Here is a 24,480-nt window from a genome sequence, read left to right on the forward strand (position 1 = left end):
GCCTGAGCTCGGGCGGGAAGCTCGCTCCCGAGTGTACCTGGGCTTTTGCAATGTGGCTCGTAGTGGTGGCTCTGGGGAGAGCCCTTCGGGGCTCTGATGTGGGGATGCGAGGGGGGCATCTGGGGGCGCCTTTGCCCGAGGCTGACCTCGGGCTGACCTCACACTGCCCCGGGGAGAAGCGGCCTAGGGAGAGCAGAGAGTTACCGATCCCCGAAGCTTCCCGTCTGCAGAGCTCTGGGAGAGGGTCGGGCCACGTTGTACTCATGCCCGTTCCCACCACGTGTGCGGGAAGCGCAGGGACAAATGAATGAAGACAGCTGCTGGCGGGTCACGGGGTCCGGATCTCTTGTCCGGTCTCCACCGCTCGGGCACCTGATACCGAGATTAGCATAAAGGAGGGGTCCAGCGAGACGTCTGAATGAATGAAGAGGGCTGGGAACCCGCAGCGAGCGGGAAGCCGCTTGGAAAACACCCACTTGAGGAGGTGTCTCCTCTAGGCCTGTGAAACGCTCACATTTTTCCCAGGACCCCTCCTCCCGGCCCCTGGGCCCCGCCTCCTGACCCCTCCAGTCCTTGTCCCCGTAGTAATCCCCTCCGGTTTTCCTCAGTCTCCACGTACGTCCCCGAGGGCGCGCCCCAAAACCCGGATAACCGGAGCGCTCCCCATGGACTCCACGGAGGGCTCGCCCGCGGAGGAGCGGCCTGCGCATGCTCCATCGCCGGGGTAGGTTTCCAGGGAAGGCAGCGCACAGGATCCCCCTAGTCCGCGGGCGGCGCGAGGTGGCAGGCTCCCGGCGGCGGCGGCGGCGGCGCGGGGCAAGGCGGCGCGGGGGCCGGGTGGCAGCGATCAGCGAGGCCGCGGGAAGGGGCGGGGGAGAGGAGCAGGGAAAGGCGGCGGGGGGAATCTCGCGAGGGTTGGAGTTTTGGCGAGAGTTTGTGGAAGATGGCGCCTGTTGTGACAGGGTAAGTCTGAGGGGAGCAGCGAGTGCTGGGAACCGGGAAAGTTGCGGGCGTCTGACGGCCCGCGGGCAGGCGGCGGGCCGGGGCTGCGCGGCGCGCCTCGGCTCGGGAGCGGGGCGCGGGCGGCGGCGGCGCGGGGGCGCGGGCCGGCGCGGGGCTCGCCGTGCGCCGCGGCGGTGGAGCGGGGCTCCGGCGCGTGAGGGCGGGCGGGGACGGAGGCCGGCGGCTTGCGGGCCGAGTGCGGTCGGCGCGCGGGGCGGTGGGCGCCCGTGCCCGCCGCGCGCTCCCCCCCCCCCTCGGGCGGACCTGGCCCGGGGCCACGGCGCAGCTTTGTTCCCGGCGGGCCCGCGTCGCCGGTCCGCTCCGCCGCTGCCCCCGGCGCCCGGGCGCTTTGTCTGTGCGCGCTGCCCCCCGCGACTCGGCCCCCGGCTCTTTGTTTCGCCGCCTTAGGCGCTCGGTGGGAGCCGCTGCGCGCCCCGCATCCCGTCTGCATCTCCCCTCCGCTGTCCTTCCTCCCGTGCCCCTTTGTTGTAGCCCTCTCCTCGGTAGCCGGGTGACCTGCCACAGCCCAGGCACCAGATCCCTTGCCTTTCTCTTTCTTCCATTGTCTTTCTCTTATGTATCCCCCCCCCCCTCACCTTTTTCTGTTTGGTCCTTAGTCACCCCCAGAGGCTTTGTCTCCCCTATCTAGTAGCTCAGTCACTTAGCATCCCCTCCTTTCGCGTCACTGCTTGCTTGATTTATCCACTGCCTACTGTGTCTGTTGAACTGTCTCAGCCCCGGGGACTCCATCTGGTGCTTCCAAGTGCGCACAGTCTCTACGGTTTGCTTTTGTTGTTGGAGTCTGGTAGATGCTTGGGGGGTACTTAAGTTTGCTCCTGCGCGCCCCACCTTTCCTTCGCACCCTTTTCTCTCGGGATCACCCCAACACCACCCCCACGCCCCCCCCACTCCCATTCCCCGTGCACCGTTCTCCTGGGATTAAAACGACTCCCGTTTTCTTTGCCATCTTTCTGGGCCCGTGATTGTTTTGCTTGGCAACAGTAGCGCCGGAAAAGGAGCTAGATTCTTGATGGTTATTGCCCTCCATCGTTGGCTTCTGACAGCCCAGGCCAAGGGCATCCGCAGTAGCGTTGCACCTGGGTTACCTGAGGATTGATGGAGGGTTTATTGTAAGACTGTTAGAAGTAGGCGCAAAGGTATTTTTTTTCTTCTTCTTCTTCCCTGTTAGTGTTGGAGAATAGTTTCAAATATTCACAATGGATATTCATTTGGTGTGAGTAGGAAGTGAGTGAATTTTGATGTTGAAAACTTGTGAATGTTGGGGTGGAGAATTGTATCCCCCCCCCCCCAATCTAGACCCACAGTTTAACTGTTGTTTTACTGCTTTATAAGGAAGAGACATCTCACTTTTGATAAATGGTTTTTGGCAAAGGGAATTTGATTAATGGTTTGCTTCTTAAAATAATTAGAGTTTACCATTTATGATTGTTTGAATTTGCAGTTCGTCGTTTTTACTTCTATGGATGTGTGGCAACTCCTGTTCCGACATTGGGATCAGGTGCCATAGAGCAGTTTTGGTTTGATGAATACTACTTTTAGGATCTTTGTGGAATACATTAATTACAGGCAGTCAAAAGATAGTGATAGCTTTTAGTTTGGTTATCTTAAAGGTACTTCTTTATGTTACAGGAGCAGTAAGTTGTGTTCAGCTCTTATTGTTATGGTAATGTTAAAAGCTTGGGGTGATGGCTAGGGGGTGTGGTGTAGGTTATTGTATACTAATGGCCTGAATTGTTGTGCTAAGAGTAATGTACCAGGGTTGTTGATACTGAATGTATTGTTCAGGAAAATTTTTTTTCTGCTAGTTGATCACTACTTTTAGAAGATACATTACCCATAGAGTCATATGCAGCTTCATCTCTTTTAAAATTGTCCACAAAGGGCTGTTGATGAGGACATAGAAGATGGGGTCTAAGGAATGTTGGCACTTTGGAAAGCTTTTTTTAAAACGTAATGATTAGAATTAGTAGGCGGAATTTTTTCAGTGGAAATCATATTTTTATGAACGATACATGAAGTTTTTTTGTGAGAATTTGCATTTCTCTCATACTTAGTGCATAACTCCTGAGGTTAAAATCAGGCACACACTGGTTCTGACCGAAAGCACATGTAAATGCTGTGTAATAATGGAATGTAGTTTGCTTTGATTTGTGGATTTAAGAATGATCACAAAGACACCAATAAAGTGAGTTTTACAATTGAGTTGTGTTGTTTCTAAGCATGTGAGACTTATACTTTATCTTAGCCAAAAGGCTATGAGGAGTGGTCATGTAAGAATTTTCATGAGATAAAAAACAATGCCTTAACTTAGCAGCATATTTGGAAATAATTCGTGATGGATTGTGGCTGGAAAACTTTCTGAGTATTGACTATCTTAGCTTTAAATTTATTATCCTTGAATATTTGTAGGAAATTTATGAGGCTGGCTTGTAGTATTTTTTAGATTTGTTTTATTACATACTTTTAGGGCATTCACTTTTAAAAGTTAAATTTATATAAAAGTCACTTTTTGCCACAAACGCACAGATTTCTCCTACTATCTTAAATAAGATAAAAAAAAAAACAAGGGGATGCTGCTATTGCCAGATACAATTTATTAGATAATCTTTGGTATCATGGATGAATAAGGCATTAGGAGAAAATGATTATGTTTTAAAGTTCTTGCATGTTTTAATTCTGAGATTTACTCATTTTTAGAAATAAGACTTGGCTTGAAAGCATTATTTTGCATTTTGCTTCCTCCTAATACTAAATTCATGTTATTTCAGCTAGGGGCAGTATTTTCTCATGGATTGACTAAAAGTTGTTATTTTTGGCGTCTGGCTTTGTGATTATTTCCAAGTTATTCTACTTCCTCTGCCAGTTTCCTAACTCTGTAGAATGGGAATGGAATAACTCGCCACATCTGCAGAGATACACCCTGGGGTTTTCAGAACCCCCTTGGATGAACAGTGTACTTAAGATCTAGGAACTGTTATTGAAACGAGCTGATTGTGAAGTAGGTTATATTTTATAGGAAGTCAAGTAGGAGGTTGTGAACTAAGTTCTTGGCAAGTTACAGGAGTGACAGTGGAATGAAAAGAAAGCTCAGCCATGTATTATAGTTTGTAGAAAAGATGTGTCTTCCCTATACATTTAGAGGGAGAAGGTCAAACAAAACAAGCTTGTGTAAGAGATTGAAGATCTATTAGACTGAAGTGTAATGACCCATTGTAAAATCATGGGATGCCTTCATTGATTTCTGCATGTAGTAATACTTTTTAAAAGATAGTAAAGAATGTTTTCTCTGCACTCATAGCCAGGTCTGTTAATAGTAATGAAAACTTTATATCTGGCTTATATTTTTTTGATGCTTTGTCTTATGCTTTCAAGAATTTTCTGACCACTAGGATGTAATTTTAGACTTGACTCTTGGTTTTAGGGAAGGTTTTCTTTTTGTCATGTTTTGTTTGTTTGTTTTGCACTTGAGATATTCTGTATTCTAGTGATGAAACCCATTGCTCCTTTTGGCAGCTGATAGTGAGGTGTCATCTGGTTCCCCCCCCCCCCCCCAAGTTTTAGGCTTCCTCTCTCACTAAACCTTTACTTTTGAATCATTGAGAGGAGGTTGCACCACGAAGCCTAGGCTGGTCTGGTACTTAAGATAGTCCTGCCTAACCCTCCCTAGAGTTGGGATTACATGTGTGCACATAGCTGAGCCTTTGCTTCTTTCTAATTACTAAGAACGGATAGTTTTACCACCTAAACAAACCCTTTAATCTGTTCATCCATAATGCCACAATGCATGCTGACATCACTTCTCACCTATTTTACAATAGGCCTCTTTCCCCTTCTAGATTTACCTCTAGATTCTCTAGCTTCTCCACAGCCAGAGCAGTGTTTCTGAACAGTAAATCAATCACTCTAGTTTAAAAAGCTTTCAATGGCTCCCCCTACAGCTTTCACTAAGGAGAGGCAGCAAGCTAGAGGGCTTTGAGGTCACATTTAAGATCACATTTAAGATGCCTCTGTGTTAGGTTCCAATTCTGCTTTTCTTTCCTCTTAAATCTCTGTAATATTACCAGGCTGGCCTATCCTTTCCTCTTCCATCAATTGCAAGATAATTATTCCTAATTCAGAGGGTTTTGAAGGTTAAGTGAGATAATAGTTGAAAGCATTTAATAGAATTCAAGGCATATACTTAGTTCTTAGAAATCTTTGCTAGTGATTCATAGCAGGTTCTTCATAGCTATTTACTTCATAAATGTCTTCTTCAGTTTTCAAAGCTCATATTTCAGAACTTGAAGTTCCTACATAGGCCCAGCAGTTTAATGACTCCCTTAACTTGAAAAATAGGTTATACTTTGAGACTGAGGTTAGAAAATAGTCTAACCAGATAGATCAGACTAAATTCCATGCTTCTGCTGTGTGTTATTGAAAGATTGGTATAATTCTCTTGGAAGTATGTTACTAAATTGTGGTGTAATTATTATATTCAGTGAATATGGTGACAGTACCATTTTCTCAATCTCTCTCCCCTTCTTTTTGGATCTGAGGACCAAACCCAGGGCCTTGCACTCAAGTGCTCTACCACTGAGCTAAATCCCCAACCCCCTACCATTTTCTCTTAATCATTTATATATCCATACTCACAAGTGTGCTCAGTACTTGATAGAGAGTCAGCAGAAACAAGAGTTACCTACTTTGAAATATGAATGTACTATGACTATATAGTATATATAAATTTCTCATGTAATAAGATACTATATATCTTGCTTATGATTCTGTTAGGAAACTGTTGCTGATGAACCCAAAGGACTTGATATTTTCAGCCTCAGGCTATCACACAATATTAGAAAACATAGTGAGGCTCATGGAAATACCTTTTAGATGATAGAAAACGCCGCTGTAAGTTGTCCAAGAATGACAAGTGTAAATTTCACATTTGTGTTTTTATGTGGTTGGTTATCAGGTAGCTCTCAATAGGTTATTTATTTGTTTAAAGACAAGATTTTTGGCCTGGGAGACAGCTTAGATTTTAGTGCTTAGGATAGGCATTTGAGTCCCAAATGCTGGCATCCCAACTCTGGGGAGGTTGAGACAGTGGATCCTTGGATCCTAGTAGGGCTCCCCACTTGGTCATCCTAGCCTCCTTGGTGAGTTCCAGGCCAGATAGAGAGACCCTTTCTCCAGGAAGAATGACACCAGAAGTTGTCCTCTGGCCTCCACACACACATGCACATAGAAGACACACAGTCTTTGTCTAGCTCAGGCTGGCCTCAAACTCATTATATAACCACCAGGTCCAGCTGGTTCCATTATTTTTAAGTGTTTCATTTACTTCTCAGATGCATAAAAATGTATATGAAACCTTGGGGCACTGTGTACTGCTTTGTTTTTTGATCCATGCCACAGAATCAGATTAATGATCTACAAGAAAACTCATCTTAGGCAAGATTATTTACTGACAATTTCTTCATCAGATTCTATCTTCATAAAATAGGGAGGTATGCTTTCATTGTATGTATCTGTCAGGCACATTGTGACTATGTTACATGTGAAATTATAAAGGTCCAATAAAACAAGGTGTGAGTGATTTGTAAATAAGATAGGGAGATACTTTACTGTCAGTTTCCTTGGTAACCTCATGGACAAGGCTCAAGACACACTTTTCTATTGCATCCTGTGGTTTGTGGGTCATGTTTTAGGAAAGCAGCAGTGTGTTTAGTACATAGAACCGCAGCCCTTGAGATACGTGCTTTGACATTTGAGCACACATATTTGGTGAATTACTGCTTCACCAGAGATGTTGTCGTTGAGTCACCCCAACTTTAGGGTTTACTTCTTGCTGCTCATGGATCTGCTTGGGCAACCACAATAATAAAGGAATGTTGGCTGCCCAGCTGCTGCTATCTTTCAGACACTCTGTCGGCATTTCTGGATGCCTCTTAGAGTCTGGTATTACATCATGATGCTGCTTATGCCTCATTAGGCCTGCTGCTGCTTTAGTGAATGAAATGATAGTCTAATGTATTTTTCAAGCATACATAACAGATTTATGGGGCTGGAGGAAGTATAAGTGGTGGTAATTGTCTATCTGTATAAATACTTTTTTTTTTTTGTTTTGTTTTTTTGAGGCAGGGTTTCTCTGTGTAACAGCTCTGGCTGTCCTGGAACTCAGTCTGTAAACCAGGCTGCCCTCGAACTCCTGAGTGCTTTGATTAAAGCTGTGTGCCACTACCACCTAGTCTGTATAAATATTTGTGTAAATTTGTTGGGTTGAGGAAATGCACAGAGGTACACACAGCATCTGTTCAGTCAGATTGGTGAGGTCTCTGGCAGTATTGGGAATAGTTAAACTATTTTAAGCTTATATATGAAAAGAAGAGACAGAAACCTTTTTTTTTTTTTTTTTTTAGGTAATGTAAGTTGCAAAGACTTGAACTGAAAGTGCTTCCTGCATCTGATGGATGTGAGCTAGAACACACTAGAAATTCCCTCTGCCATGATTCCTATATTCCTTTAGTATGTTTAGTTGGCACTAGAGCTAATTTACATTGTCAGTTAGATGATACTCTGAATTGTTAGGATAGTTTCTCATAAAAGTGTCCTGTAAAAGCGTTACTTTGTGAACGGGTTAGAGAACGTAATAGTTCAGGCTGCATTATGAAGTATAGAATCAGTGTTATAGGTGCTTGTGAATTATAAACAACTTTGCTTTGGACACATCTTAATTTACTCAGGATTCTAGGACATACTAGCTTTGGACTGGTTTGCATTGGAACAAGTATTTTCTCCCCCTTCTCTGTAAGCTCATGAAGGTTTTCTGCATGTGTACTTGTTCAAATCATAGTTTGTTTCTAGATGTGAGAGTAGTTTCCATGCCCCAAACCAGTTAATTCTGTTCCTAATTCTTTCACCAGTTGGAGTAAGCATAAATATGGAGGTTCCAAGACGTGAAGAGTAACGTCAGGGAAAGGAGGCTGTCCTCCCTTAGTATATTTCATTAACAATGTGTAGTAAAGAGACAGTTGTTGAGCATTCCTAAGTAAAGGACTTCACTGTGATAGTCTCTTAAAAGTGTCCAACATGGGCCTGGAGAGATGGCTCAGAGGTTAAGAGCACTGACTGCTCTTCCAAAGGTCCTGAGTTCAATTCCCAGCAACCACATGGTGGCTCACAACCACCTATAATGAGATCTGGTGCCCTCTTCTGGCCTGCAAGGACACATGTAGGCAGAATACTGTGTACATAATAAATAAATAAATCTTAAAAAAAAAAAAAAAAAAAAAAAGTGTCCAACATGCTGTGCTGGGCATGATTTAGTGGAAAGTGTTCAGATAATTAATAGTTGAAAAGAAATTGTGGTAAGTGCAGAGACACATGGATAGTGTTGGTTAGGGACACTGCTATCATTGATTATGTTCAATTGGAGGGGTGTTCATAGATAGTAAAGATGGGTGGTAATTGGGAGTTTTAATTAAGCCAGAGATGTAGTTTGGGGCTCTTTGGAGAAACTTGTCAAGCTAAGTTAGGGATGCATAGAATACAGACAGATTTTAGTTGATCACGGCTTGTTGTAAACTGTAAATTAGATTGGAATTGGTGGCAATCATAAAAGAAACATAATAGAGGTTCATTTGGGGATAGGCCTAGGAATGGAAAGGCAAAACAGCTTTTTTTTTTTTTTTTGATGCATCGTAGTATTGGGAACTGTGGAATCTGTGTTCTGTCACTAAAACAGATCTTTAGGTAATGAGCATGTTAATTAACTTAAGTCTTCATGGTGTTGATGTGATGATTGAATACAGTAAGGGATATAAAATACCTTGCTCAGTTTTGGAAGGAGTAGATGCTTAAGAAATAGTTCAGTATGCCCCCTTTTGTACTGTGGAATTTTCAGATAATGAGAAGGGGATATGGAAAAGAAGAGAGAAAAAAATCTAAATGTTTGAAACCTGAATGTTGACATAATGAAGAGTCTGAATGAAGTGAATACATTTAAGAGAACCTATATATCAAAATGTTTGAATTATTTAATAAATATCAAAATACATATCTCGTTGTTAACAATTAACCTTGTTCTACAGTTGTAGATTTGTCTGTGTTGTATCTGTTTACTCTTCCTGTGAACTCCCAGAGCACTAGAGCCATTTTATTTGTCTGTAATAATTAAAATAGACCATCCCCCAGATTGCTACTTGCTGGATGAGTGGCTGTGCCTGAAAAAGATTTCATGTTATGTAACACTTGCCACTAGGTGGCACTTGGTTTGAGTGATAAATCTGGCGTTCTGCATAGAGTGGCTTTTCTACTTATATGTCCATGTAGAAACTGACTCTTAGATTAGATTCACTATTCTGCATTTCTGGACTGTATTGTTTGAAGTGGAATATGAAAAATACCAAGTAGAAATCCCAGAGATCAAATAGAAAACCCAGAGTGTTATAAAGTAGGAAACTGAACAGTGTTAGACTATATCCCACAGATTCTTATTTTATTGTAGGGAGGTTTTTGTGTTGGTAAGACATTAGTAAGATTTCTTTAGAGTGTGGCAGTGTGTTTTTAAGCGGATTTGTTGGCAGATGGTGAAATGTAGGCTGTCCTGACAATGAGGATTTTTTTTTGTTTTGTTTTTGTTTTTTTTGACCCACGTCCTTATTCCCAGTTCTGAATTTGCATTACTGGTTTAGTCTGTGTTCAGCAATATGCCATATGATGGTAGCTGTATCCTGGGCTGTATACATTGTATATAGAATCCATTAGATTCAGGGTACTTAAGAGCTGGAAAAGACCTTACTAATTTCATGTTTTAAACTCCTCACTCATTTTAATAGGCACAGGCAGGTTAGATAGTTGACAACTAACTAACTCAGTGGTTAGACTGAGGTTCAGTGCCTGAGATCCTTGTTTGGTGGTTTTTGTTTTTGTTTTTTTTGAGGGGGTGGGGGAAGCATATGCTTGTGCTCTCACTCTTTTTATTTATCCACTTGGCCATCTGTTGCTGTGTCCAGCCCTTTCGAGCAAGTTCTCTGGCCCCCAGGCCCAGTGGAGTGCCACCGCTAGCATTGCTGTGTCTTCCTCCTTTGCTGCTGTCCTATTTTTGTTTTTATTTTTATTTTTGAAGCAGGGTCTCAATGTGTAGTCCAAGTTGGCCTTGAATTGATTTTTAGCCCAGGCTGCCTCAAATTCATTGCAGTCCTACCTCAGCCTCCCACTGGCTAGGATTACAGTCCTGTACCACTCTACCTTGTTCTTGTATTTGAGACAGGAATTTACTACGTAGCTTTGGCTGGCTGTGAATTGCTGCTGTTTGTAGTACGGTCTGGTTTTCTACATACCCTCATGCTTTACTTAGTTTCCCCAGTATCGGGTTTATAGGCACTAATTACCATATCCAACTGAAATCTTCTATTCTTGATATTACTTACAATGCATTGTCTATTTCTGACTGACTAAATTCTTACTGCATACTTTCTTACTCACTGAGGATGTAGATACTCCTGCCTCACTCCTCGTCTCTCTACCGTTTTACTTAGTTTGCACCTGGCTGTCCCTGAAAGAAGATGGTAGAGAAGAGGGTGACAAAGATTTTTGCAATGGAAAAAAATGCCACAACTTTAAATTTTATGCTGAGAAGCTGACTGGCTTATCAACCTGATGCTGAGCATGCAGCCATTATTCTGGTGTATATGCTAAGAATACTCTTTAACTATGGAGTTATTAAATCTTTTGTGTCTGTCATCTCTGCTTATGCAGATGTCAAGGAAGTGAATTAAATTCATTTTGACATTCAAAGATAGTGGTGGTAGGATTTGCTTATTCACTTAAGCTTAATAATGAATGCCATTATTTGATTAAATGAATTGCTGGTTCACTGGTGTAATTTTTTTTTTAAACAAACAATCAAACCTGGGTAGCTGTCCCTTGCAAACGTTATTTCATGAATATTGTCAATCCATTCTTTAACCTAGCCTTCTCTATTTTATTCAGCGTACATTTTGCACACAGAGTTTGGTGACATGTCATTTAAATAAACCTAGAGTTTCCCAATTTTGTCTCCTGGAAATTGTCAGTTTTTAAATTAGGTACTTGTTAAATTATATAATTATGTAAGAACTCACTGTAGACGAAGCTGGCCTAGAACTTAGATCCACCTGCCTCTCCTGAGCTTAAAGGCATGCACCACCACTGCCCACCACCACCTGGCTGATTTTTAAACCTAGATTTATCTGGTAGCTGTGCCCTGGCTTTTTCCATAGTTACTCTGTGTAGCAGAACCTTTTCCTTCTTTCAAACCCCTGGCCTTGTGGTACCTGTGAGGCAAGCATTCTGCAGGCTACACCCCTAGCCATGGAAGTTTTTCTTGAGGGTTAGTGTCACATTGGTATGTACTTGATTATTTTTCTAATAGGGAAAATGTTACAAAAATTTAAAAACTTATATAAATGTATCTTATAAAGAGAGCTATTGTAGTCATATACCAAGAAATAACTTGTTAGTATTTGTGAGTATATTCTTTAATTTTTTTATAAATGCAAATGTTAACATTCTGTTTTATATTGGAAATGTCAACAGATAGCCAGCAATATTAAAAAAGATGGGGTTAGGGGCTGGAGAGATGGCTCAGTGGTTAAGAGCACTTGGACCTGGGTTTGATTTCCAGCATCCATAGGTGGCTTACAAACATCCGTAAATCCAGTTCCAGGGGTCCTTGCCCTCTTCACAAGTGATGCACAGACATACCTGCAGGCAAAATACCCATACAATGCAATACAGTAATAAGTCTAAAAAGATGAGGGAGTTGTTGAAGAGCCCTCAAGTAGTCAGTCCTTAAGTACAGGTGTATCTCTGTCTTGCAGAAATTTGAAGGTCAGAGTTGTTTAACTTCACAGTACGTCTGGGTTGCACTTCCTCACCCTGTACTGCCTGGCTTTGTATCTGTCTTTCCACTTGACTGCTTTCACATTGCTACTGGTTTAAGTAAATGCGGTAGAGTACTTTAAGGAAGGGCGATAGTATTCTTTTTTATTAGATTGCTATAAAAGTAAACATTTCTAGAAATGGCATTCAAAGTTATATTTGATTAGATTAGTATTTATACTAAAGTAGTGAAGTAACAGTTTATCTTTAAATTTTTTATTTAAAAAAATTTAAGGTAATTGTCAGGCATTCTTGACATGCTGTTTCATTAGATAATGTTTTTCTACTTTGTGTTTTCAGATTCACCCCGCCTCTCAAATCCCCAAATAATTCATTTTCTGCCTACAGATCAATTTCAGGTCTTGTAATTATTGTGTGTAGGTACAGGATGGCCTTGGGTAAGAGTGACTGACTGACTTTGAGACTAAAATTTCCCCACTTGGGAAATGAAGAAAAAGCACAGAGTTCTTGTGAGGACCAAACACACCGCAAAGGGCCTGTAAAAAGAGACTGGCCCTATGGAGTTGCTTATGTTCATCTTCTTTTCATCTATTTCAGCTGAAGCAGCTGCTGCCTTCCCCTTTCCTTAAGGTATCTCGTGACATTGTGGTCTCCTCTTTATCCTCCTTACCTGTTAGGTGTTAAAATCCAGTTTTTATTTAGTGTGGGGGGGGTGGTGGTGGTGGTGGTGGGGGGTGGTGGGGTGGGGGGTGTTGTTGCTTTTATTGACCAGAATGTCTTTGTATCTTTGATTGACTGCGGCAGACTTTGCTTGTACATGATCTTTTCTTTCCTTTGATACTCCTCTATTTTCAGAAATTTTCCTTGTCCCCTCTTTGCTTTATTACTTTGTGTCTGTTACTACTTTTGGTGTTAGATCTATCTGTATTACTAAAACTCCCTCTGTCTGCTCTGCAAAACAAGTTTGCTTTCTACACTCCATGCATCCATGTCAACTGTCTAGTAGCTCCATGCCTGATAATAGTGCTGCTGTCCAGATTGCCCCTGGGAGGAGACTGCTCCCTGGGAAGCATTGTCTGCTGCTATCTGCTGTCTTTGTGTGTCACTTCCTCCTATGCTCATTTGTTCTTGTTTTGTTGATGACCAGATCTTTTCATACTCTTCCAGGTGTTTCTTACTTTTGTAAGAATAAAAGCATTTTCCTTCTTGCTTATTGTAACTGCCTTATTATTGAGGTCTGCCTCGTCCTGCAGTAAACTGTCATTTTTTAAACTACTCCAACACCCCTACTGTCACCCCAAGTTATTTCATTCTGTTGTCTGTGGCTGTGGACAGTTTTTCCCCAGTTAGCATGTTGAGGGTTATAGGGATACTTGGTAAGCTAGCTTTGTTGAAAATTGTGTCCATGAATTTTGGTTTGACCATCTAGTGCTGCCTTGTATTGTGAGAGATGGTAAAATTATGTGACTGCTATTTCCATCCTAAAGTTTTGTTTTGAGTTTTTAAAAAGATATCAGACATATGTATTAACTATAAACCAAGTCGCTGGGAAGTGTATAAAGTCATTTCTCTACACATGTAAGTCCCATCCCCCAGAAAATATGCTAAATGTCAGTGGGATGTTTCTTTCCAACTTGGAAATTACTTTCTTAACATGTCTAGTGTCTAGTTACAGGTTTTATGATTATTCTTACTCTTTTATTACTATTTCGAGACAGGATCCTGTAGCTCAGGCTGACTTGAGGCTAATGGGCTGCCTGGGGTGGTTTTGTACTGGCATCCTTCCCCGTTGCTGTGATTACGACGTGAGCCACCATGTCTGAATGTTTCTTGACTCTTAAAGAGGTTTGAATAAACTTGGGTGTGTGTGTTGAATAAATTCAACACATCTGGTATTCATAATACTACAAAACTAACAAAATATAACAAGGAAAAAATTGATAATCCTAAGTTAAACACAAGTAACATTTTAATGTGTGTGTGTGTGTATATACACACATATATATGTCCTTTTAAACTTAAAGCAAATTTAAGTCTCTCCCCTCCCCCAAGTAATACATGAAAAGTGAATGGCAGTTGTAGAGCTAAGGAGGGTTTTCCTTGTCTTTGCCCTGTAGATGGCCCTTGTTTACAGTTTGAAGTAGTTTTCTAAAGACTTCTATGGCATGTATTGACTTGCATAGGTGATCTTCTCAAATTATGTGTTCTGTTAGTCCTTGCTTCTGTTGTATTAATTGGACAGTATTAGGCAGCACATTGTTCTTCCACTTGGGCCATTAAGCAATATTCTATGTGCTGCTGTGGGTATCTGGGAGGTGTGGTTTCCCATCATCTTAATGGCAGCTTGGAGGTTCCTTCCAGCTATCTTATTTCTTTACATTGTTGCCATCAATATAGTTGTGTATGTGTGAAAATGGAAAGCATGGATATTTTAAGGTGGAATTTCTGTTTTTCAGCTGTACTTATTATCCATTTACATTTTATTTATGAATCGCATTTATAAGTGTATTTTTGTATTGAAGTCTTTTTTTCTCAATTTGGGTGAGAACCTCTATTTTTCCAAGTGTAACTGTTCTTAGGCCAGTTCTTTATATTAAGTATTTCTCTTACTTTTTTGTTTGTTTGCTTGCTTTTCTAGAAAGGATTTCTCTGTGTAGCCCTCGATGTCCTGGAACTCTAGACTAGGCTGGTCTTGAACTCAAGAGATCCACCTGCCTCTGCCTCCTGAGTGCTGGGATTAAAGGTGTTGCCTCTACTAACTGCTTGGCTACTTCTCTTAGCTTTTTACTTAATTGGTTTTATTTTTGTTGAACAGGAATTAAGGTTTTTGTTTTGTTTTGTTTTTAATGTAGTCAGAAGTTTGTGTTTTGGCTGGGCAGTGGTGGTGCACACCTTTAATCATAGCACTTGGGAGGCAGAGCCAGGCAGATCTTTGTGAGTTCAAGGCCAGCCTGTTCTACAGATCAAGATCCAGGACAGGCACCAAAAACTACACGGAGAAACCCGTCTTGAAAAAGCTAAAATAAAATAAAATTATGTTTTATCTCCTTCGCCCTAGGATTATGAAAGCATTCTTAAGCATTCTTAATTCACTTCCCCCATGCTCTTTCACAATTTAAAGAAATTGATCCCTTTAAACTGTTGGTGGTGGGGGGGGGGTCATTTATTGATTGAGTGCTTGGTTTATTTGGGTATAGGATCTAACTTCTTTTTTATTTTATATGCATTGACATTTTGCCCAAATGTATGTCAGTGAGAGTGTTGGATCCCCTGGAATTAGAGCTGCCATGTTGGTGCTGGGAGTTGAACCTGGGTCCCCTAGAAGAGCAGACTGTACTCTGAACTACCGGACCATCTCTTCACCCTAGGATCTAACTTCTTTAAAGAGGATAATCAAGAATATAGCATTTCTAAGTCAGGGTCACCTAGAAACTTGCCAGAAATGCAAACTTTGAATTTTACCCCATATTTCCTGTATCAGAAACCATAGTGTCTACTGCCTGCCTCAGCAGGCCTTCAAGAGGAGGCCATGCATGCTGCAGTTTGCAGACACTTGGAGAGCTCTAAGGGCAGTTGAGCTTGTGTCCTAGAAGCCTTGTCCACCTTGTCCAGGTTAAGACTTTGAACTCAGCAGCTCTCCTGCTTTCTTCGTCTCAGTTTTTTTTTTTTTTTTTTTTTTTTTTTTTGGGTTTTTCGAGACAGGGTTTCTCTGTGTAGCTTTGTGCCTTTCCTGGATCTCGCTCTGTAGACCAGGCTGGCCTTGAACTCACAAAGATCCGCCTGCCTCTGCCTCCCAAGTGCTGGGATTTCGTCTCAGTTTTTATAGTGTCTACTTACACTGCTTTTCTTTGCACCCTCACTCTTCCTTGGTTCCCACCACTCCAGAATCACTCCTTTCAAGTTTCCAATTCTCTTCACACAGTGGGGCTTCAGTAGCATGCAGGTTCTTATATCTGATTTAACTTACTTCAGCAGCATTTGGTGTCTTGGGTCAGTTGGCAGGCAGGGAGGATGAGAGATTGAGACTCATTCTTCCATGTGGGCTTGAACTTCCCAGAGGGTTTGAACTCAGGTTTGGTAACAAGTACCCTGACCCACTGAGCCGTCTTGCCTGTACCATTTGGGATTTAGTTACTTATTTTTCATTTCTTTCTTCTTGTTTTTTTAAAAAGATTTAAAGAATGTTGTGTCTCATTGTTTTATTTAGAAACTAGAGCTCCATTCTTAGTTTTTTACTTCCTAAATTCTATAATATAATTTGTGACTTATAAAATGAAAATTTTACCTTTTAAATGTAGCTATTTCCATTTTTTTAACTTTTTTATTGACAACATTTTCTTTTTTTCTTTAAATTTTTTTTTATTATGTTTGTATTTGTGCCTGTGTATGGGTCTGTACACATGAGTGCAGGTGTCCACAGGGAACCGAAGGTATCAGATCTCCATGGAGCTGGAGGTACAGGCCATTATAAGCCATCCAACATGAGTTCTCTGAAAGAGCAGTACTTGCTTTTAATTAATGAGCTATCTCTTCAGCACCTTCACTTGCTTTTAATTGAAATTGACTTTAACAATTACTAATTTGAAAGTCTTGTTGGCACAGACCTGTAATCTTAACTCAGGAGGCTGATGTAGGAGGATTGAAAGTTTAAGGCTAACCTGAGATACATAATAAATTCTCGACTAACCTGGGCTACAATGAGACCTTATCTTGAAAGAAAGAGAGAGGAGTAGGGACTGGGGATATAGCTCAGTAGCAGAGCACTTGCCTAACAGACAACATTTTTTCATACTGTAGTTTTTGATTGTGTTTTCCTGTCTGCAAATCCTTCCCAGATCTTTCCTACATCCCTACCTACCCAACTTCATGTGTAAAACAAATATAAAACAAAGAAACCCAAGAAACACAAACCCCCCACAAAAATGAAAATCAAAACAAGCAAAACATTGATAAGAAAAAAAATGCCCAAACAAAAAACAAAATGAAATGAAACAAATAAACAAACAAATGAAATAAAATGTCCAGAAAAATACCATTGAGTTCTTATGTTGGCCAGCTACTCCTGGGCATGGGATCTGTCCTGAGGTGTGGCCAACGTTTTCTTGAGAAAATTGCTTTTTCCTTTGCCAATGGGTATTAGTTGTAGATAGCCTCTTGGTTAGGGGTGGGAGCCCATGTCTTACTTTCCCTTCCCAGTGCTGGGACCCCTTCTGGCTTGAACCTGTGCAGGTGTTGTACATGCTGTCTCAGTTCCTTGAGTTCATCTGCCCATCAGTCCAAATGTGTCTTTGAAGTCATCCATCACTTCTGGCTCTTTACAGGCTTTCTGATGCGTCCTCACAGGTCTCTGAGCCTTGAGGGAAGGGGTTTGATGGAGACATACATTTTAGGACTGAGTGCCCCAAAGACTCTACATGTCCACTTGTGGGTTCCTGTGTTAATTTTATTTTTATTGGTTAGTTTTATTTAGTTAGTGTGGGGCGGTTTACCCAACCACCCCCACAGTTCCCCAGAGTTTTCTTGAGTGCGAGCAGCAGGAAATATTAGATAGAAGGATTTATTGCGAAGAATATCGCGGAGAGAAACAGATAGAAAATAAAGGATAGCCTCGAGAGGGCCTGGAACCTTTTCCAACGGGCCCCGACTGTCTCTGCCCCAGGGTTTTTATAGAGACGCCAAGGGGTGGAGCAAAAGACCTCCTCCCCCAGCACAGCCAAGTGCAGACCATCTCAGACACCTGCACTCAGGCCCGTGGTCCTAATCATCCTCTATGTGGACCTGCTGGGTAAAGCCACGAGGAACCCGAGAACGGGCTCTCACAGGTCCCCCTTTCTTAATATATAAAAAAATAACTATTAATGGCTTACAGCAATCTCCATAGCTGTTACACCTCCCAATATGGGAGTAGAGGATGATAAAGATGGCATTTCTCTTTTGAATTAAGTCCAAGGTGACCACAGCGGTCTTAGCTGCCTCAAGCCCTTTCTAAGCCAAAAACTCTTAAGGCGACTACAAACTTAAAGAATCCCTTAGCTTCATCATTACCATTAACAGGTTAACATAAATATTGCTATACATAGTCACAATTCTCCCAATCTTACAACACAAAGCAAACGCTTAACAGAACCATTTGAATTAGCATATATGGTGCTATATATAGTTAATTTTCTCCGTCTTACAACATTAACTCAATCATTTGAATTTTCTTGCTAACAGAACATAGGAAAAACTTCGATGTATTCACAAACTTAAATATTTCCTTAACTCCACAAAATCAGGGTGCATTAATATCAATAGGGTAAATATAATTTCTGCAAACATAATTCAATCTCATAACTTTATAATTTTTTAAACAAAATCCCAAACCTAGTTAGAGGAACCCAAACTCATACAATTCCTACAAACCCATATTGAAAAGCAATCTTCTCAATCTAACCATTAACACTTTGAAAACTTAGCAAAACATCCAAAAGCAGTTTCTTAATAAAACTCTTTACACTTTAAAAGCAGTCTCTTAATATGCCCCATTTGCATTTCTTACTAACAAAAACATGACATTAATCCACTCAAACAACTTTTGAAATTAGACTAAGGAATATTAACTCTCTCCCTTTTCTTTATAATTTTTTAAGCAAAATCTCAAACCTAGTTAGAAAACTCAAACTTTTCCATTTAAACAGTTCCATTTATAACACAATACCAGTTCTGTAAACAGTTCCACAAAACAATTCATGAATCACCAATTAATAAAGCATATATGCATACACAAAACTGCATCTTGATTCTAGGTAGAAATAAATTTCTTCATTTAAACAGTTCCATTTTTAACCCAATTCCAGAAAACAGTTCCTAGGTCATTACTATGAATAAACTCAAAATTGTCCCATTGCAATGAAATCTCTACTGTTCATTTCATTTCTTAAGTCCCAAAATTCAAATGATAAATTCTGGTACGAGCCTTCCAAATATGAAGAAATCCATAACCAAATTCTTTTTGTAATTTTATCTCATTTTAAGTTCAAAAAGTTCAAACAAGAAATAAATTCTAGTATCAGGCTTTCACTTCCAAATATGAAGAGACGTTTTTCAACCAAAACTTTTTGCAGTTAATTTTTGTTCAAACAAGCGTCTCTGAACTTATTCTCAAGCCAGACCTTTTTAGGTACAGTAGTATTCTAAACCGCACCGTTTTTGATGTTAGCTCAGGTTTTTCTGTGTTGCGCTGATTTTCCACGGATCTCAGCTGCGGATGCCTTGTGCTGGTTCTGGGGTCCACCATTCTTAACTTCTTAGCGGCTTCTGGAGCTTTTTAAAACATTCAGACTGCCTACTTTGCAGTCTACTGCGACACTACCTTCTGTGTCTCAGGTTCTTTCAACCATATACATTAAGAATAGACTCACTCTTAACATTTTTTGCCTTGCAAAGCATTTAGACTCACATTCAACATTTACATTGTACAAACTCACATATAACGTATTAACATCTACTTACTTATACTCCTTAAGGAAACTATAGAACTACTTTAGCAAATATATTTCTTATTACTTCTTATATACTACTTATATTCATTCCATCTTATTTCTTATTTAAACTTAACATTTACAACTAACATCTTTACTTCTTACAAGCTTATTACTACATGTCTTAAGACTACCTTAGATACTTCTTGCAAGCCTATATTTTTAAAGGATCTATAGATCTATTTTACAAACTTATAGGGCTACCATTAGCATATATCTAATTTAGCAAACACCTAGAGATTTCTTAACACAGATCTAACAAGACAGAATTTTTACAAACTCACATATCTTATTTTCATCTTTTTCTATTTCTTATTCTTAATTATTATTACTATCTCTATTAGAAAGATTTTCTTAACTAGATAGGAAGTACGTACGTCATTTCTAAAGTTTAGAGTTCATAGTCAGCTTTGTTATAAAGCACTGGGTTTTAGTGAGTGGTGGTGTTACAGAATTGTGATAGTTGTTGCTAGGGGACTGTAACATCTTCGGGACGAAGCCACACTCCAAAGTTGCCAGTTCTCTCAGCCGTTCCGGACTGGCAGAGATGCACTGTCAACGGTAGACGGTTTTTAACTAGAGGCTGTCCCTTCACCCAAATTCATAGTAGTTCCCCTAAGTGCTTCAATTCAGACAAACGTTTCTATTACAGCAGAACTTTTGGTTCTTTCTACTGAAAAACTTCACTTCATGCTGAGCGTTAAATTACCATATTTAGCTGCTGTAAAGGTCTTTGGCAAATACTGCACAGCTATTAGGTGATATAAAGTACTTTTCTAAAGGAGCTAGTAAGGCCAAAAGTGGCACAGCTCTGAACTCCATTTCCGCACTGTTTGCATTAACCAGTGACAAAACCTCAGAAATACTAATTGAGCCACTTTCATTCTGGTTCCTTTATAGGAACATCATTGGAGCTGACCTTCCTTAGTTCCACGCTCCTTACCAGAAGCTCCGGTAAACACCGAGCTTCAGTCTCCTCTTGTGAAAAAACACAAACATGTCCTCAACCCCATATTAACACAGGATCGGGACCCTTCCATAATCCCGAGCAGGGAACTTTCCATTTCGAATTACCCTCAGCTAAAGGACCAGGAAGATTGGAGTGAGCTCTAATATGGCCCACAAAGCATGGCAGCTTTCTTTTGTGGAATAGAGTCTTGAATTTGTTGAAACATTTTGACTGGATTGTTGTTAGTTCCAGTATTTTTACCAAAACTGTTACTATTCAAAAGAGTTAAGAACATAGATGTTCTTTCATGAAACATATCCTTCATTAGCTTTAACTCCTGATATTATTTGCAGCTGTAATATTTAGCACTGATTTCTTATAAGGAACTTTCAGGTGAAGCAACTCTTTTGTAAGACAGCTAGATTTTCTGAAGTTTGTTTCCCATCTATAAAGCAGTCATTTCTTTTTTGAATGCCTGTTTCTTATCCCCTTAATTAGATTTGCAAAGGAATTACTCATTGCAGGCAGTTTGTTCAAAAGGCAAAGAACTTTAATTTCAACATAAGTTTCTTCATATCTAAGACAACGTTCAGTGTATAAACTGCTCTCTTGCTTTCTTAAGGATTTTAAAGTGGCTTGTTTGCTCTTATAGGTAGCTTTTTGTCATCCAACTACCGTAAAAACTTTGCACAGCTATTAGGGTAAATAAGGGATTTTACCAACGGAGCCCCAAACCGCGAAGCACCTAGTTCCGTATCCTTTCAATTTTTCATTGGAACTGACACTTAAACTCTTAGACGATTTTCCTCCTTATTCTTTTAAAAGCTGTATTTTAAGTTTACCATGAACGTATTTTCGAGCTGACAAGTGTTTCAGGGCAATGTCACCATCTTTAGCGGAAAAACTACCTTTCCCAGAATGCATTTCCCTTATATCAGGCCATAATAATATCAGCCTTTTATATCAGTCCCTTATATCATTTCCCATATCAGTCATTTCCCATAGTTCTTTTTGGGTCTGAGAGTCAACTGGTTCTCTTTTACCAGACTTGCTTACAAATTCTTGCCCGGGAGGTTTGAACAAAGTCTTTTGCTTTTGCAACGGGAGATTTGAACAAGCATTTTACATTTTCAATTATGGGACATTGGGAGATTTCTATTCTCTCCTCAGCTGGCTTCAACAGGTGTCTCTCCTTCATTTGACACTGGCCCCCAAATCAGAACTGCACCTGCCTCGTTAGCCGGCATTGAGGCTGGCATTTCTGATAGCAACTTTCCTAGGGGCTTGTGTTTGTCTTAGCCAGTCAGTGAAAAACAAGATCACATACAACAGCTTTTCCATAGCTCCTTCAGAGAGATTTTCTCCCACTGATTTTATTCTCATTTTGCTTATTCCTTCCTCAGATGCAGAGCTTCCGGTATCTGTCTGTGGCTCTGTACCTCTGCTAGCTGCCTTTGGAGGTAGGGGCTTTTTTTTCTCCCCCAGAATCTGCCTCAAATTCTAGCAGCTTTTTCAGGTCATGCATTTTTCTGGGGAGGATTATGTCCCTTCTGTTTCTTCAGAGTCTTTCCCCCAGACAGTTCCCAGTTCGATCTCAGTTTATCCTGCTACCCCAGAAACAGTTTCCGACACTACAGTGGCAGCTTTCCCTGCTACTGAAGGTAGAGGCTTTTTGTCCGTTTCTGTTTTCGGGGTCTGTGTGGTTTGCATACAGACTGAAAATCTAAGAGGTTTTTGCCATCTCTAAACTCCCATTAGGACAGGTGTTTGCCTCATCAGGCCTTCACCTGGCCCAGTCCCCCAGTGAGTTGCATTTGCTTGTCTGGGTGCTCAAGGACAGAGCTTGTGCCAGAGGCAATCACCCCTTAGGGCCACACTCCCTCATCTCAGGGAGGCAGTTGAAACAAAGCTTTTCTCAAAGAGGTGCTTTCTCTGACAGAAAAGAAAGCTTTACTCCTGGATAGTTCTGCCCTGGCTGGGCTCTTTCCCCAGACAGCGTTCTGACTCAGCAGCACAACTGCTTCAGACACAGTTCAGCTTTACTGTTTTCCCAGAAAGGTCCTTACTTTGATAGAAAAGCTTTTTTGTCAGATTTCTTTTCTTTTTTCTTTAGTCCCTGTTCATGGCGCCATTCTGTGGGGCGTTTACCCAACCACCCCCACAGTTCCCCACAGTTTTCTTGAGTGCGAGCAGCAGGAAATATTAGATAGAAGGATTTATTGCAAAGAATATCGCGGAGAGAAACAGATAGAAAATAAAGGATAGCCTCGAGAGGGCCTGGAACCTTTTCCAACGGGCCCCGACTGTCTGTGCCCCAGGGTTTTTATAGAGACGCCAAGGGGTGGAGCAAAAGACCTCCTCCCCCGGCACAGCCAAGTGCAGACCATCTCAGACACCTGCACTCAGGCCCGTGGTCCTAATCATCCTCTATGTGGACCTGCTGGGTAAAGCCATGAGGAACCCGAGAACGGGCTCCCACAAGTTAGATTTATTTTTAACCATGTATATGTGTGTGCAGACAGGATAGATATGTATACACACATACACACATACACACACACACACACACACACACACACACACACACACACAACGAGTGCAGATGCCCGAGGAGTTCAGAAGAGCGTGTTGGCTTCCCTGGACCTGGAGTTACAGGCAGCTTTAAGCTGTCTGACATGGGTGCAGGGAACTGAATTTGGGTCTTTTGCAAGAGTAGTACATGCCCTTAACTGCTGAGCCATCTCTCCAACTTCTCTTTATTAATTTTTTTAGTTTTGCATTTCAGTATGAGTTTGGAAGGCCATTTTGTACAAGAACATAAACTTATAGTCATGAGAAACATTCTGCTCCCAACTGTTGGTTACGGCATGCTAAGGACCTAGAAAGTGCTTCTATAGCATCAAAATTGAAGGTATTGTTGTAAAGAGTTATTCATTGGTCTCATAGTTTGATACTTTAGGTACTATTAATGACTTTCTGTTGTTTAGACGTGTGTTGTGTGTGTTTGATGTAGCTCAGGCTAGCCACAGGTTTATGTGTCACTATGCCTGTCTACCATGGTTACACTTAAGTGCTTTTAATTTCAGTTGTATCTAAAACTGCTTTACTCTACATGTCATTTTAAAGTCTTTGGTTGTTTTAGAAGACAGCAGCTATGGATGTGGCTTCAAAACTGATGAGCCCTGTAGTGATAAGCCTTTGTGGAGCAGTGAAAGGCTCCTTACAAACTAGCCACAGCTGCAGTGAATGCTGGGCTTGTGGTTTTTGAGGTGGGGGAGACACTAATCAAGCGAGTGTTTCTGCCTTGGTCATCTTAACGCTGCTCTTTTCTTTCTTTGCCTTTGAAGGAATTTGGAACATTCTTGCTTGATTATTTAATGATTTTTTTCCTCTTCAGACATATTGTATGTGTAAGACATTTTATGGGCATTCTTTCTGTCATTGAATAGTGGTGCTCAGTTGCCATGTGTGACAGCATTATGGGTGACAGACACTACCTGTATCTACTGTGCAAAGTTATGAACATTGAATTATTTGGAATTGAAATAATTATTTCTCTATTTGAAAAGAAAAATCACCGTAATGGCTAAAATGACTTGTTATACCTCAAAGATTGAAAGATTGGAGTTTCATCATGATTTTTTTTTAATTAGTTACTGTTACTTACGTTTCCTATATATATCTTATATTTATGTCAAGATATAAGACAGTTTTCCCAAATTAAAAGAATCCTAGAATTTATTTTATATATTATCTATCTAACTATCTGTTTTTGAGACAGGGCCTCATTGTTTAGTCCTGGCTGGCCTGGAACTCACTGTGTAGACCAGGCTGGTGTTGAATTTACAGAGATCTGCCTCCAGAGTGCTGGGATCAAAAATTTGTGCTGCCATACCTATCCACCCTTCCTCTAGAAAACACGCACGCACGCACGCACGCACGCACACATGCTCACTCACACACACACACACACACACACACACACACACACACACACTACACTACACTTCATGGGACTATGTTTACTGTTTGTGAAAGCCTTAGATCATACGTAAATTCAGAGCTTACCATGATTTCATACTGTAAACCATTCAGTTACGAACAAATTCTGAAAACAGATTA

The 24,480-nt window shown here is 41.0% G+C and overlaps 1 protein-coding gene across 3 annotated transcripts in view; it reads left to right on the forward strand.

The window, feature by feature from the left end:
- Positions 1–555: 555 nt before the first annotated feature.
- Rbpj (recombination signal binding protein for immunoglobulin kappa J region) overlaps positions 556–24,480 on the forward strand; it is a 90,826-nt gene continuing 66,901 nt past the window's right edge. The window contains exon 1 of one of the 3 annotated variants that reach the window (XM_052734941.1): positions 556–724. In XM_052734941.1, coding sequence (XP_052590901.1) covers positions 666–724 — 59 coding nt within the window. In that variant the 5' untranslated portion in view covers positions 556–665. Of the gene's footprint in view, positions 725–876; positions 964–12,355; positions 12,517–24,480 lie in introns of those variants that run through there. The other 2 variants (XM_052734939.1, XM_052734940.1) reach the window with 2 other exon arrangements.

This window comes from Peromyscus californicus, unplaced genomic scaffold, assembly GCF_007827085.1.
Source record: "Peromyscus californicus insignis strain IS unplaced genomic scaffold, ASM782708v3 Scaffold_13__1_contigs__length_99412109, whole genome shotgun sequence".
NCBI lineage: Eukaryota > Metazoa > Chordata > Mammalia > Rodentia > Cricetidae > Peromyscus > Peromyscus californicus.